Below are 15,098 nucleotides of genomic sequence, written 5' to 3' on the forward strand. Positions count from 1 at the left end.
ACAAAATATCAATTATGCACATAATACTCATAAAGCATAACTATGATGTGTGAGCAGCACAAAACAAACAGATCATGTGGAATGTGCTTTCTGACAGCTGAAAACATGTCAATTAAACAATGTATCTTTTGTGTTGTCTTTGTGATGAATAACATTCAAATCAGTGGCCATGGCATGCACATTATGCACCGTATTTAAAATTCTTGCAAAAATATATTACAGTACTAGCACAGAGAGAATCATTATGACAGTCTTGCATAACATTCATATACTTCTTTTAATTGTTTGACCACAAAGTAATGAAGTTTGACTGGCAGATGGTCACGTGTGTATTTACAAAATACATTCCACTCTTTGAATATAACAACACATGATGTGCCAATAACAGTTATACATGTATGCAGAAGCATTTTTACCAGCAATTGCAAGCTTGTATTTTACTGTACTACCATCAACATGTAAAATCCTGTTTTTCCACTTTTGGCCGTGAAGTTTTGATGTTGTTGACAAATCAAAGTGGAACAAATCAATTATTTATACTCAGAGTAAATAATCATAAACTATTGCATAATTATAAACAGCAGGTGCATGAATAAGTTACAATACTAATATTGTATGCAGCATGTGCAAGAACAGTTAAGTTAGGCTATGTATGCATGCAGCTTTGAAACTAGCTTTGTAAATATAGTATCTGTGGTCACATATTCCTATTAATGTTTGTTGGAAACATAGTAAAGCTCTGTAGTTTTCAGGCTGGTGGAATTTGTCTCGTTTAAATTTCTGGTCTCTGTGCAGCCACCCACAACCAATATGGCACAATTTCCAGGCAAGTTAGCAACAGTGCAATGCGCCCTTGGGCTGGAGAGGGATGCTACTTCATTCCATGAATCAGTCTTTGGATCGAATGCAATCACAGTAGAAACTGCAGTGTTACTGCGGTCATCTCCACCCAGCAGTACAGGGGGATCAGAGTTAGGAACTACAGCTGCCTTGTAGCATACAGCATCATTACGTACAGAACTCCAAGAGGCAGCTACTTTAGGCTTCATAGTGACATCAGACACTGGAACTGTAAACACTTTATTATAGCAGAGATTTCCATCATCATATCCAACTATCCACACCAGGTCACGTGAGATTGTAGCAGTAATATCATATAGCTTTAGATTTAGTGGCAAACGAGTTGCTACTGAAATCCACTGCTTACTAGGTATGTTCATTACTTCAATAGTGTTAGTGAGTGGCTTTGGCTCCTTCAGCTTACCACCTAATGCTATAACGTAGTGATCAGTAGCTACCACTGCTGGCCTGTATCGTGGGTGTTTCATGTCAGGATATATTGACATCCATTGGCTTCTACTTTCATCATAAGTGTCTACCCGGGCAACTGGGACTTTATTTTGTGGTTTTCGTCCTCCAATTAAAGACAGTTTTCCCTCCACAATTACTGGCACGCAATAATGGTATCCTGAAGGTGGAAGCTTGTCCCATTCATTTTTTTCCACATCAAATGTGTATGTGTGCTCAATGGGATCTCCAGTACGAGAATTACCACCTGTAACATAGATGATTGTTCCAATGGTAACAGCATAGGCCCAGTTCATTGGCACTGGCAAATTTTGACATGGAACATAGTCAAGCTGATGCTTCCTACTTGCCAATGCTGGTAGTATTGGTTGCTGTTGAACAACAGATTAAGCAAGTTTATATTGCTATTATGGTTGCATGCATACAGTGCATAACTACATTATGTATGAATATACATATTGCAAATTGATCTCACAATTTTCACCTCAAGTATACAAGAAAATAATTTTGACCACAAAACGTATGAGTACCACTTAGAAGTGTGAATTCCACTGTAGTAGCACCCTTGAGAAACTTATTATATGTGTGCATGTTCATAGTGTAATAAATGCTACGTATACACACTTTGCCTACCTGACAAGAATTATATACATGTATGGAGGTCCTAAAGTAGTTGCTGAGTAAACATCCACTAAATCATTTATTTGCTTTAAAGAAATTTTCCAGGCTGCTTGCTACCTACTTTACTGTATGTACAGATAAGCCAGTAGGCAAAACAATAGCAATCTACACATGAATGGTGTTACTACTAATTTTCCATCTAATTAAAAATATCTGCTTGAAAATCAATGCCATCATGTTTTTTTCAAGTTAACAAATTATGTATGCAATTTATAAGAAATATGTACTGCATGTTGAAACTTCTACAATCTACACACAGATTTTAAGTTCTCTAAATCTGAAGTTAATCGCTTTTGTTGCTACTGTAACAGAGAAAAATTAATAGGCCTGCTTGTTTATGCCAGAGACACAATTGGTGATATATATAAAGCGTATAGCAAAATGCCAGCACAACTTTTGTGCATTGGGTATCAGAGAAGCTGAAACTCTACACTTTTTGTATGATGGAGCTTGGCATAGTATAAAATATGCAAACATAGCAAAAGACAATACTTGTGAATGGTAAAGATTGAATGCTGTAATAGAACAGTCTTCACATGGTGATATATTATAATAAAATGTTATCAGACATATTAGCAGTTAAGATACAATTTTCTAAGAGCATATTTGACACATACATAACAGGGACACAACTGAGAATAATTAGAGAATAATAGATAATTATTTGGAACATTGCTGGAAGGCATAATAGACAATGTCACAAAAGCATATTAGGCTCAGGCCTACTGAGGAATCACAAATGATATATTACAGTAACAGAGATTTGAATAGCTGCAATACTACAACAACTTACATATTCTGTTGTATAAAGTAACTTAAATGCCATGACCCGGGCACCATCTTTCTCCTTTACCAGTTCATCAATGTGAGTGCAAACCTCTTTAGAAAGTGGTCTAGTTGCTTCATCTTTTTCAAGACATATTTGTATTAATGGTAAAAGAGGATGATTTTTATGAACATCACCAAATTCAGAAGAACGTCTCTCTATCTCTGAAACACTATCTCCTTTCAGTTGTGGAGGATGCTTGGTGACAACTTGAAGAAACAGTACTCCAAGTGAAAACACATTTGACTGATTGGAAAGTTTTTTGCCTTTGGCAGCTTCTGGAGGGAGATACCCAAGTGAATCACACACAGCTACATCATCAAGGAGCAGTGGAGACAAATAATCACCAATCTTTGCATGCTGATCATTTGTCATGAGCACATTAGCACCATGAAGGTTACCATGTATAATTGACTGACTGTGAAGGTAGTTCAAACCTTGTGCCATATCTTGGCACACACTCAGCTGCAAATTATAATGGAAGGATGCTGCAGTACGGCTAATATAGTTTGTCAGGTTTTCAGGCAATAATTCACTTATGATCATTGGAATACCATCAGCTGAAGAAAGTACCACCTCAATAAACTGTTCAACATTTGCATGAGAGAAGTTGATATATGCTGCACACTTGATAGCAAATTGTTTAGCCAGTTTGGCACCATCATGTTTACGATACCCTGGTAGGATCTTTTCATATACTACCTTTCCTGAATACCAACTGCTCTTGTAGTAAACTTTGTAGACACTGCCATAATTGCCACTACCAAGTGCTTCATACTGAACTGGATAAGAAATCTATAGAAAGATATTTACAAGGAAGTAACTACAAATACATAACAATTATACATACCTCGTCTGATTCAAGCTTAGCAGACATGATTAACTCTTTGCTTCCAGATACTTTTTTCAAAAGATGTTTGTTTTCTTCTTTAAGCTTTGTAAGCTGATTGTCTCTCACAGTTAACTTAGAAGCTAACTCATCAATTTCATTCTGCGATCGCATATGAAATACAACAAGTCACTGAACTCATCGTGACTGAAACAAACCTGTTGCTGTTTAGTCAAGTCTTTGTTTTTTGTTCCACATAACTGAAGATGTTTGATCAATACCTTAAACAAAATAACATGCAAAAAAGCTGATAAATTGTAATTGTTCAAACAGACCTGTATATTATCCACCTCATTCATTAACTTATCCAACAATGTAGCATTCTTGGCAACATCTTCACCAAGCTTTACGGGATCTGGGAGCTATATACATTGTGAAATATGTACATGTAATTGTGTCATTATCTTGGCAGCTCACATCAGTGTCTGTGGTTGTTATCTTGATTGTCTTCTCCAGATCAGATTTACAATCGGTGCACTTTTCCAGAAGATCATTCAAATTCTCTCCTTTATCTATTTCTTTTAATTTGTCAGTTAACTCCTTGCACTGCTGTTGGTTGTTCTCAAGACCTCTACGCAACTCCTCTATGATTTGGTTAAGTTCTACTTTTTCCTTAAGTAAAGTATTCTTTTGTTTATGAACCTACAATAGAGATGAAATATGTGCATCAACAATATTATTTGATAGTAAATTACATACGTGTTGAAGCATTAATGACAATTTGGAATGATCATGTGATACTTCAGTAGAATCTTCCTGCAGATTAACAACAAAATAAACACAATGTTATGAGCCAAAATACAATGGCATGTTTTACTACTAAAGTGAATCAAATCACGATTTAAAATCTTGTGTATATATACATAATTAAAAAAATATTACACACATTTTCTTGATTAAATGTTACACCTATAATACAATAGTTGTGTGCCTTCAAGGAGTGGCCATCATAGGCTTTTGGTAAATTTTACATAATATTTCCAAAATAATTCCTTTGTTGTCTGAGGTTACTAAATCCAAAAGAAACAGTTGCTAAATAGTTAGTAACCTGTGGCCTCACCGGTGGTTGTTTACTACATTCATCAAATGAAAATTGGCAAAGTCAAGAACAAACTGTCCTTACTGCTACTGGACAAGACAAGCATCATTAGTGTTCAGCGTTTAATACACCAATCAGACAATATCACCGTGTGGCGCTGATGCAATAAACTCAAAGGATAAATGTGACGGAGTTTGACAAAACCAGTCTTATAGTCTGAAAATACATGGGTTGGTTTATTATTGTGTATCTCCTTTTCTGTGTTTAAACTTTAAAATAGCACTGAGTCAAAATTTGACAGGCTATAAGACTGGTTTCATCAGACCGGGTTACAAATCTCAATGATAGTACTCTTCTTAATAGCTTACTTTCTGGACAAGACAAGCGTCATTCTAGCCCGGCATATAGTGCCTACTCAATATATATGTGGGCACTATTGTATTAAATGTTATGAATGTCACACCAGTATTAGTGAAGTGGTACTGACACGATCAACTCGACTGAATAAATCCCAATGCTAGCACACACCATTTGACACTTTCTCTCACTCTTTCTTTGCCTACTTTGTTCAGGAAAATTTTCTAAATCACTTAGAATGAGAAAACATCAGTTTCTACACTTTTTAGAGCTCTTCAGACGATGTGGGCTTGGTTAACCACAATTAAATACCTCAGTCTGTGACCTCAGTCATAAGTCCTTGCCTACATTGTCCTCAGGTCTCTAAATAGCATAGAAACCTTGTCGGCTCATCAAACTAATACTTAGATTACCATGTCAACACTAAAATGGCTATATTATTACAAACATGTTTCATAAATAAACACTCTAATGACTTAAACAATGGTAGAAAAGAGGAGTACTAACATAATTCACTGGTACCAGCCCATTATACAGGTTCCATGGTACTGTATGTATTATGCAGTATAAAATACGTAGAACTGGTCAAATGTTATCAGAATTAACTTAACACACAGGTTCACACTTTGTGGTACCCAAATTAAACCTTTTAAAGTTGTAAAAAGATACCTAAACACTAAAAATTATAAATCTGAAAGAAATTTACTGGCTCTAATAGCGTAAATGGGCAAACACACAGACAGAAGGACTTGCATTCAATTAGCAAGCCTGTTCCTGTTCTACCTATCATTGTGCTCTATATTTTTCATAAGAGTTGAGTCCATATATGAACAGTATATCAAGCATAACTCATACATCAGGATGCCATAAACTATACACAACAAAACTGATTAAGACTTGTTATCAGGTGATCAGCTGTGCACATAAGGCCATCAAATTAAAGATGGAAAAGCATGTGATGCCAACAGCAGGATTTAAACCTTTGACCTAGTCACAGGTTTCTATCAGTTCAACATTATTCCCTATGATTTGCAATGGAATATTAGCTCAAGTTAATGGTATACTGTGGCCTTCAATGCACTTTAAAAGGCAAACCACAGACATTGGAAGTTTTATTTTAAAATGAAATGATGAGCACTTTATTTGATGCAAAAACTGCTTTGATGCCTGTGATGGTTGGTGAGCAACAAGCCCCTTTAAAAGGGTATTTCAGTAAAGGTGATGAATAGGTTGATATGTGAGGATCGAATCAGGGACTTTATGGATACAGTTGTAAGCCTTAATGCTACAACATTTCAGCTGCTTCTTCAACAGTATTCAGCGGTGGATCCGGACTTTTAAAAAGGGGTTCCACTTTGAAATTGCAACTTCAGCCTAGCTGTATAAGTTGAAGACCAAAAAAAAAAAAAAAAAAAAAAAAGGTCATCACCTGCTGACAATAGCTGCCACCTCACCAACTATATTTCCTTCCTTATTTATAATTAGATATATAGCTTGCTACACTGCTCCTCAAAAGACTACTGTGACTGCTCTATTAGAGTATCTCGATTTGACTGCTCTATTAGAGTATCTCGAGTGAGAGAGGCTTTTCAAAAAGGGGGTTCCATGGAACCCTTTTAACCCCCCTGGATCCGCGCCTGGTATTTAGCTTAACTTTTCACCTAGTTTCTTAATGCTACAGCATTTCAGCTGCTTCTTCGACAGTATTTAGCTTAACTTTTCACCTAGTTTTGCTTTACACTGTTGCATTCAATGTGCTGTAAACAACAAATGACAGCATGTAGAGCCTTCTAAAAATACAATAGCAATCCTAGGTGATGCACAATTTATTTGGCACAGATATTGTTTTTGCATGCAGCAACTTGTGAAAAGTTAGGTGACAAAGGAATGCAGACAGACAGATAGGTGGCTTTTTAGCTTTACATATTATATTGGAAATGCAAACAAATTTGAACAAATTTGGTATACAGTGTCTAATGTGTTGTCTTTTAATGCACATGGCCATGTATTGTGCCAGCGGTCACAAATACTAAAATCACAAGCATGAAATACATTAGTCTAATAACAGTTATTTGATACACTGAATGATTGATCTTATTTACACAGCGATTGCAACCTTCAATACCCCCTAGTACTACCACACCAATTTCTCAGATTTTGTGTAGCTGTCACACAGTAGTGTTGAAACAAGCAAAGGCAATTTACCTGTAAAGTATGACTGGAACAACAATGTACTTTATGTACATACAGGCAGTCACCAGCTATTCATGGCATTAGGTCTGAGACGTATGTATATAATTTTAAATTTGTAAACATGCATGTACTTGTCGATATGACTACAGTAGGTACATATTATACAGTTACCATTAATTGTTGCTCAACAGTTTCTTCTGAGGTTTCTTCACTGCTGCTAACTGTCACCATTTTTCTGGTTCTAGCTGCTGATGGCTATATATATATACATATGTATATGGTAATACAGTAGTATAGTAAAAGCAATGCAGTAATCACACAATTCAATGGTTCCATATAGTAGGGACATTATGAAGATTTTTGTCATAATATCACTCAAAAACCAGCTTCATCTTTTCCTTCACGATGACATTGCAATATTGGTTTGGTATAATCGCATGCAAACATGTCCAAAACACTTTGATGAGTATAACTACAGAATTTTGAAGATTTCTTACAAGTTTAACTAAACTTTCTAGTAACTGATAGATATCTTCAGCCTAAGCATAACTCGACTATATTGTAGATGCTACAGGTTTGATTTCTCCACTATTTGACATTACTTAAGTCTGAGATGTGCCTTTTCACTTATCGCTGTAGCTACAATACTTGCATCATGGACTTACAGTTGTCCTCTTTTATGCCCTATCACTTTCTCCACTATATATATATATATATACAGTATACTGCATATGGTGTTGATTCATGGATAATGCGGTTATGGTTTTAGTAGTGGCTATCATGAGAATTGTCTGTAATTTCCATATAATGAACAGATTGATTGCAGAGGTAGTTCTTCATTTGAAAATCTGTATAATAATTTAGGGACACATCTATTATGTTGTAATAAATAGGTGTAGTGGAAAGAAGTGAGATATATTCTGGAATAATCAGATGAGTTCTAAGAATAATTAGTGTAAAATTATATGTTTTTCTTGTAGCGTGATGCAAAATCAATAGTGAAACAGTGCAAGCATAAAACGGCTGAAAACATCGATATACTCTAATAGAGCAGTCACTTATATTCTAATAGAGCAGTCAACGTTGAGTTCATTAATCTAATAGAGCAGTCACTTATTTAAAACTCTAACTAATATGCTTGTTTTTTTTGTGCAACTGTGCTAGACTGAAGTAAGAATCAAAATCTACCTTTAGCAAGTGTAGGAAACCTCCCTAGTTTCAGGGCTTCATTTTGTGATCGCTACTCATATGCAAAATTCCTATAATTCCACATAATTTGACTATTTAGTGTGTACCTTGTGTGGCTTAATTTTTAACTCCAAATGTTGAATTTTTCAGAAATTTAAGAAGCACATCAGTTGTTGGTTGCTCAGATATAGTGAAAATTACATGAACAACAAATACACACAATGAGTCCTAAGGAGTCAAAGCCATACAACAATCAAAGTAAATATTTAGGTGGGAACCCGGCAGCCAGTATATACACGCATGCACAAATTAGAGTGCATAGTAGCAATGTCATATATGGCTGGCTCAACTTACTTGAGAATAAAGATAAGACAGTGGCCCAACTGTAAGGTCATGATCCATGACAAACATTGAATTAGGGTATATAGCCACCTCTGTTATTCCTGATGACTTCAACATGTTCAGATGCTTTTGTACTGTACTACGTATGCTCACAAGTGGGACCACAACTTTCGGGATCATCCAATAAAATATAGCAGGTGTGTGGTTGACTGCTAACAGCTGAACAGAGTGTTCTGTAATACCAAAACTACTGATCATCTTCAATTTCAAATCAGTGACACACTGAAGTGTAAGATATCTAATTGTTGTATCACAATCATAGGTGGTTGCTAATACAGTATATTTGGAAGATCTACTTGGTATCATGAGATGATTTACAGCAGGTATAGGATAATTTGTGACAGGTAATGTATAGTCAATGTGTGATTCAAAGTCTTCCAACAGCTTCATAGCATTGTGCACATTAGATACTTCCAGTAATGTTTTCAAAATAGAGTGATCATACCATGTCCAGTGAACTCTCAGTATCTTCATTAACATTGAAGTTTGGCTATATTGGTTAAGCATATTCAACTCATCAGTAGAGAACAGGGAAATCTTGTGTGTTTCACTGATTAAAAGCTCTGAACATTTTGATACTAAAACACTGGGATGGACTGATTGCAAAAGATTATTCAATATACCAAGTAAATGTAAAAATGCCACAACTGGAGAAATAAAATGACTGAAAGGTATATGACTGTAGTCTTTTTGGTCACTGGAAGCTTTGGCTATAGCAGATTCAGGTTGTAGTTCCACTGATTCTTTTTCTTTAAATTGAAGTGACTCCAAAACTGCATGTTATAAAACATGATAAATTATTTATTTAATCATGCAGTATGGCACCTTCCCAAAGAATTCAAAGCATTGACCAGAAACCAGCTACCTCACAATAGCTACCTTTACAGCACTTTGGCAGTATTGGTTAGTAAAACTGCTTTCAGTATGACTTGCAAGTAAACCATCCCAACAAGTTGTTAGGAGTTTTTAAAACTATGTATGCTTATCTACATACATAATTATTGTACAGATTGGATTATATAGATTGCACAAGAATGGCTGGGTCACTTAGGTCACTGTTTGTCTAGGTAAAAGGCTCCCATTTACATTAGAAATGATTGCCGTATTTTTCATTGCAATAGGACTGGTCAGAAGGCTACTATATAGAGCTGTATACTAAAAACCTGTTAAAGCAGGGATTAACAGTGGCATCCAAGAAATGATACTTAATGATATGCACTAGCATCATTGTAGTTATTTCTTGTTTGATTTCACAACTTTTCACCCTTAGCTTTTTTAGGGGATTGCACCCCTTTTCACAGCTTGGCAGTTTTTTGTATACTGATATCATTTCTTTTCACATTGTAAGCCCCAAAGCTGGCAATAGGAGGGTCTTGAGCTTTCCTTCTCACTTGTATTTTTTCTGGACTGTATAGGGAGAAGAAAATGACTTTTAATTTGTGTTGTCTGTTTGAACTATTTAGTTGTTCATTATAGTTGTGTAATGTATTATCATGGAGCAAAAGTTATATATAAAAGGGTGACTTGTTTCTTAGCTGAATAGTCTACAGGGTATCTTGCAATGTATATAGTTGAACTCTATAAAAGGAGAGTTATAGTGCATGTAGTTGAGCACTCTAAAGGGTGACATTTAACGTAGATGAACACTCTACAAGGTGACTTGTTATGCAGCTGAACTGTCTATTGAGAGGCTTGCAATGTAGCTGAATTCTGTACAGGGTGACTTGCAATGTAGCTGAACTCTATGTAGGGAGATTTGTAATGTTGCTGAACTCTCTATAGGGTGAATAATGGTTTGTACGTAGATGAGCTCTCTACAGCGTAAATTATTCTCTCTACAGGGTGACTTGTCTGTAGCTAATATTTGCTACAGGGTGACTTGTTATATATGAATGTTCTGCAGGGTGACATATCATAGCTAAACTCTCTACAAAATGTCCTGTTGTGTAGCCGAACACTCTAAGGGTGATTTGCTACATTCTACGGAGTGAATTGTCTGTCGCTGGACTCTCTACTGGGTGATTTGCTATGTAATTGAGCATTCTACAGGGTGACTTGTTTATTTAGCTGAACTCTCTACAAGGTGTCTAGTTGTGTAGCTGAGCTCTCTATAGGGTGACATGTTACATAACCATCTACAGAGTAACTTGTTTGTATATAGCTGAACTCTCAAATGGTAACATAGCTGAACTCTCTTCAGGGTGACTTGTAACATACGTATAGCCAAACTCTACAGTATACGGAGTGACTTGTTTGTATAACTAGCTGAACTCTTTACAGGATGACTTTGATCGACTTCTACATACATTCAAATTTTCAAAGTCACTTTCTTTAGCAGTTTGTCTGGTAGGTGTAACAACAATTTTTTTATTCATAATCTAGATTGCATACTGTTACACTTAATATGTGTAACAGGTGTGCAATCTATTATATGTGACCCGGTCTGCAAAAAGGGGTCTTATAGCCTTTCCAAATTGTAAAGTTTGACTAATCATAACTCCTCATGTTTTTACCCTATCACCTTTATATTACACCACGCCATAGTGCTATGTTAGGGGTACAAGTGGACTAAATTTCAGGGTGATATTGCATTCACAAGTCACGTTACAGGTTGCCAAGTACATGCAATTGACAAGGCTATAAGACCCCCTTTTCGCAGACTAGGTCACATAATAATTATATAGTTGGCATATTTGTTATAACTCCATGATGGTTACTCTGATTTCTTTCAAATCACAAAAAGGTTTACACTACAATTGTTACTCCATGAATAATACAATTTTCAAGTTATTCTTTCAACTGAGCAGATTACTTTGTAGACATGACAATAAATCAGTTTAACATTTTTCAAAAATCATGTACAACTCCCTTTTTCATTATGCGATCTGTGTGAAAATTGGACTGTAACTGTGCTGTATTATGCTCTTATTGTTCACCAAGTTTGTAGCAGATCAACTAAAGCATGTGCAAGTTATTTTGATTTTTCTAAGTGATGCAAAAAAATGAATAATAAGAACAATAAGACAAAGAAACAAGACAATTAATGATATCTAAGTGATGGCTGAGCTTATATTTGGTATAGGTGGTGCCCTATTACTTTCCACAGCATATTAAATGGTTAATGTTTGTTCAGGCACTATCAAAGTATGGATGCATGAAAATGGTGCTTTTCTTGGCTCTTGTAAAATACATTATATGCTTGTGGATATGTGACCAAGCCTACTAAACATGATGAATTCTGTGCTAAATGACAGCTAGTTTGATTCAACAGAAGTTACAAGCTAGCCCAGACTATCAGTACATTGAGGATTGATACATCCTTGGTGTGTATACATACATGGTCTGGCTGGCTGAGGGAGATGTTAGCAGTTTGATTATCAGTTTTCTATATAGGCACTAGAAGGTGGCTGTACAGATCCAGAATAGTATTAGATAAAATTTAATGTACTGTACCAGATAAATCGTACGCATGTGTACTCATTTACACTATGCATTTCATACGAAATTGCAAGAAGTGTTAAATTCCCTGTACTGCCGGCACTTTCTGGGCTAAGTGCATATCGTATCTAGCTGTCTTCTATGACTAAGCATGTAATGCAGTAAAGCCTGTATGCCATTTCTCACTATTCAATATTTGCCAATTATATCATAGTAATGTAATTTTTTACTAGATACGTGTTAGTCAGGCCTGTAGCCAAGAGGTTCAGGGGGGTCTGAAGAACCGCCCTCTTGGAAAAAAGATCCACAATTTCAGTAAAAAGGTCCACAGTTTTAGCAAATAGGTCCAAATTTTAACAAATATGTCTATAATTTTTAGTATACAAGTCCAAATTTTCAGTAGAAAAAGTCCATTAGCTACAGTTTACTAAATACCACCAATATCAAACTAAATTAAGTGCTCTGAGTAGCTTATTCGGTGCTTGTAATACAAGATCAAGATAGTAGTCAACCACTCTAATAGAGCAATCACTCTAATAGAGCAATCACTCTAATAGAACAATCACATTTACATTTTCTTTTAAAAGCTATATAATATACACGTATGTAGCTAACTGCTTCATTTTTTATTTACAAATTATAGTGAGATCATCTAATAAACTGGAGCTTTCATCAAATTTTGGGGGAGCAAGACCCTCATGATCCTTGCTTCAACTCCATGTAATGTGTAAATTTCATTGTCTTAAAGCACTCTTTGGCCTGCTCCACTGCCTCACTGAGAGAGCACTCACCCATATTCACCGTGACATTTCAATACTTTACACATATGGCATAATTACAGTAGAGATACCCCTGTACTTTGCCAGATGTCATCCATATATCTGGTCTTGAGCTTGAATTTGCTACCTAACGATTGTGTTGTTTTTTTACTGAAATGCCACCAAATTCAACATTTAGCACCTATTTTAAAATTTCCTGGGGGGCATACCCCCAGACTCCCCTAGTTTAAACCATGTTGGATGCACACCCTGATGTAATCCTGCATCACATCATACAAAAAGTCCATTTTTTCTTCTAAAAGAACCTACCCAGATAAAAGTCTGGCTATATACGCCCCTGAACTATTGCAAAAATGGGGGAGTGAATTGTGCACTTTGTGATAAAAGTGTTACACTTTCTACACAGTTAGGACATGAAATTTGAGAGGTGAATTTATTGCTGATTTGACTTTTCATATCTGTTACAGCTCATTTTATGCTCAGAAATAGTGACCTTTTTGTCTATAAAGCTATCATCCAGCCAATACTCAATTTGTTCAAAATGGGTCAGTATCAAAGTGAAGATCTTTATCCAAGGAACAAGCCAGTTGATACTTATTGCAAGTTCATAGCTTATTCCATTCAAAAGTTATGGAGTTGTGGTCATTTACACAACCCACAAATTCATATAAATTTAACCGCCTATGCAATTACATTCATTATCTATGTTCTTTGGTCAGTAACTTGATATATAGTAGGGACGAGGAAGATGTGGACATGGCCTGTGATAAAATATCACCCAAAAACCTGCCTCGATATCCCCGCTAATGACATGACAAAATTGGTTGGGCAAATCTATCCCAAAAGTGCCTTCAGATTGACTAGAAATGTTTTTGTCAAGTTGCTACAGAATTATAGAAAAACAAGAATTTTCTACTGACTGCTGCCTGCTTGTTCAGGCAAGTGTAGCGGAAAAGTGGCTACAGCCACGGCCCTACTTCTTTCACAGAAATGCTTCGAATTTACTTAAAAAGAAACCTTTGGCATATTGATAGCCATACAATACTGTATGTGTGCTATTGTCTCACTTTTATCCTTCCATACTAGAGCGACTATAGCACGGCATAGCTTCGATCTCTAGGCATGCATGTTTTACAATATATTGTAACAACATACTGGAATATACGTGCAGGTAGTTCAGTAAGCTGTTCTCCGTTGTAGACGACATGTTGCCTGCCACCAGGAAATGGACTGCCAATGTCATCTGCCATCAGGAAATAGACTGCTTGTGGAATGGTATGCACAAAGCATATGTATATACGAAAGTAGACTATTGTTGGGTATAGCTGCATGTAAGTGAACTAGTCTGGCGGCTACACCAGACGGTGGTGCCATTGGTGCTCATCAGTAGTATATGGAATATAACCTTGTGCTTTTATGATTATATTATTGTTAGATTCATGATTGCTGCAGTGGTCATGAATTGACAAAAAAAAGTTTACAAACAATATTAAGAAAAATAGGAATTTTAAACTAGAGTAGGGACAATGTAGTATCGCTGCAATAAAAAGTACTGAAACAAGCTGGTTTGGAGTAGTACGTAATGTCCAGATACTATAAAACAATAAGAAGTGAATATCCCTACTGTACATTTTGATTACAGAATCTCCGTAGCACAATAGTTCTTATTGTTTTACAGTATCTGGACATTATGAATCCAGTACTTTTTTATTGCAGCGGTACTACATTGCCCCTACTCTAGTTTCAAATTCCTAATTCTTTCTAACACATACTTATTTAGCTAACCATATGAGAATTGCAGGGAACATATACAACCAAAGTGTAGAAAGAAATCCAAGGGTGGGGCAAAGATGAACAGTGCCCACACTGGCTGTACTTGGTGCACGACACACTATCATGTGTCTTGACTCTATTGCATTTGCCTATTCATGGAATAATGATATAAGCAAATGTGAGTGTTGATGTGGTGAATGTTACTTTATTATTGCTATTTCCAAG

The 15,098-nt window shown here is 35.9% G+C and overlaps 1 protein-coding gene across 1 annotated transcript; it reads right to left on the reverse strand.

The window, feature by feature from the left end:
- Nucleotides 1-481: 481 nt before the first annotated feature.
- LOC136254832 (uncharacterized) lies at nucleotides 482-9,652 on the reverse strand. Its single transcript, XM_066047591.1, has 9 exons — nucleotides 8,836-9,652; nucleotides 7,465-7,548; nucleotides 4,404-4,460; nucleotides 4,122-4,346; nucleotides 3,980-4,066; nucleotides 3,863-3,925; nucleotides 3,666-3,806; nucleotides 2,783-3,610; nucleotides 482-1,679 (listed from the first exon to the last, which is right to left on the reverse strand). Exons 1-9 carry the CDS (start codon nucleotides 9,388-9,390, stop codon nucleotides 711-713), a joined length of 3,009 nt encoding a protein of 1,002 aa, XP_065903663.1. The 5' UTR covers nucleotides 9,391-9,652; the 3' UTR covers nucleotides 482-710.
- Nucleotides 9,653-15,098: the final 5,446 nt, after the last annotated feature.

This window comes from Dysidea avara, chromosome 4 (assembly GCF_963678975.1).
Source record: "Dysidea avara chromosome 4, odDysAvar1.4, whole genome shotgun sequence".
NCBI lineage: Eukaryota > Metazoa > Porifera > Demospongiae > Dictyoceratida > Dysideidae > Dysidea > Dysidea avara.

What these genes read in the sequence shown, in the direction of transcription:
- LOC136254832 (XM_066047591.1), bottom strand. Translation starts at nt 9,390, where the DNA reads ATGCTTAACCAATATAGCCAAACTTCAATGTTAATGAAGATACTGAGA. An exon ending in TGTCATTAATGCTTCAACAC is followed by an intron (nt 4,347 to 4,403) that starts GTATGTAATTTA and finishes TCTCTATTGTAG; the next exon opens with GTTCATAAACAAAAGAATAC. An exon ending in ATGAGGTGGATAATATACAG is followed by an intron (nt 3,926 to 3,979) that starts GTCTGTTTGAAC and finishes ATTTTGTTTAAG; the next exon opens with GTATTGATCAAACATCTTCA.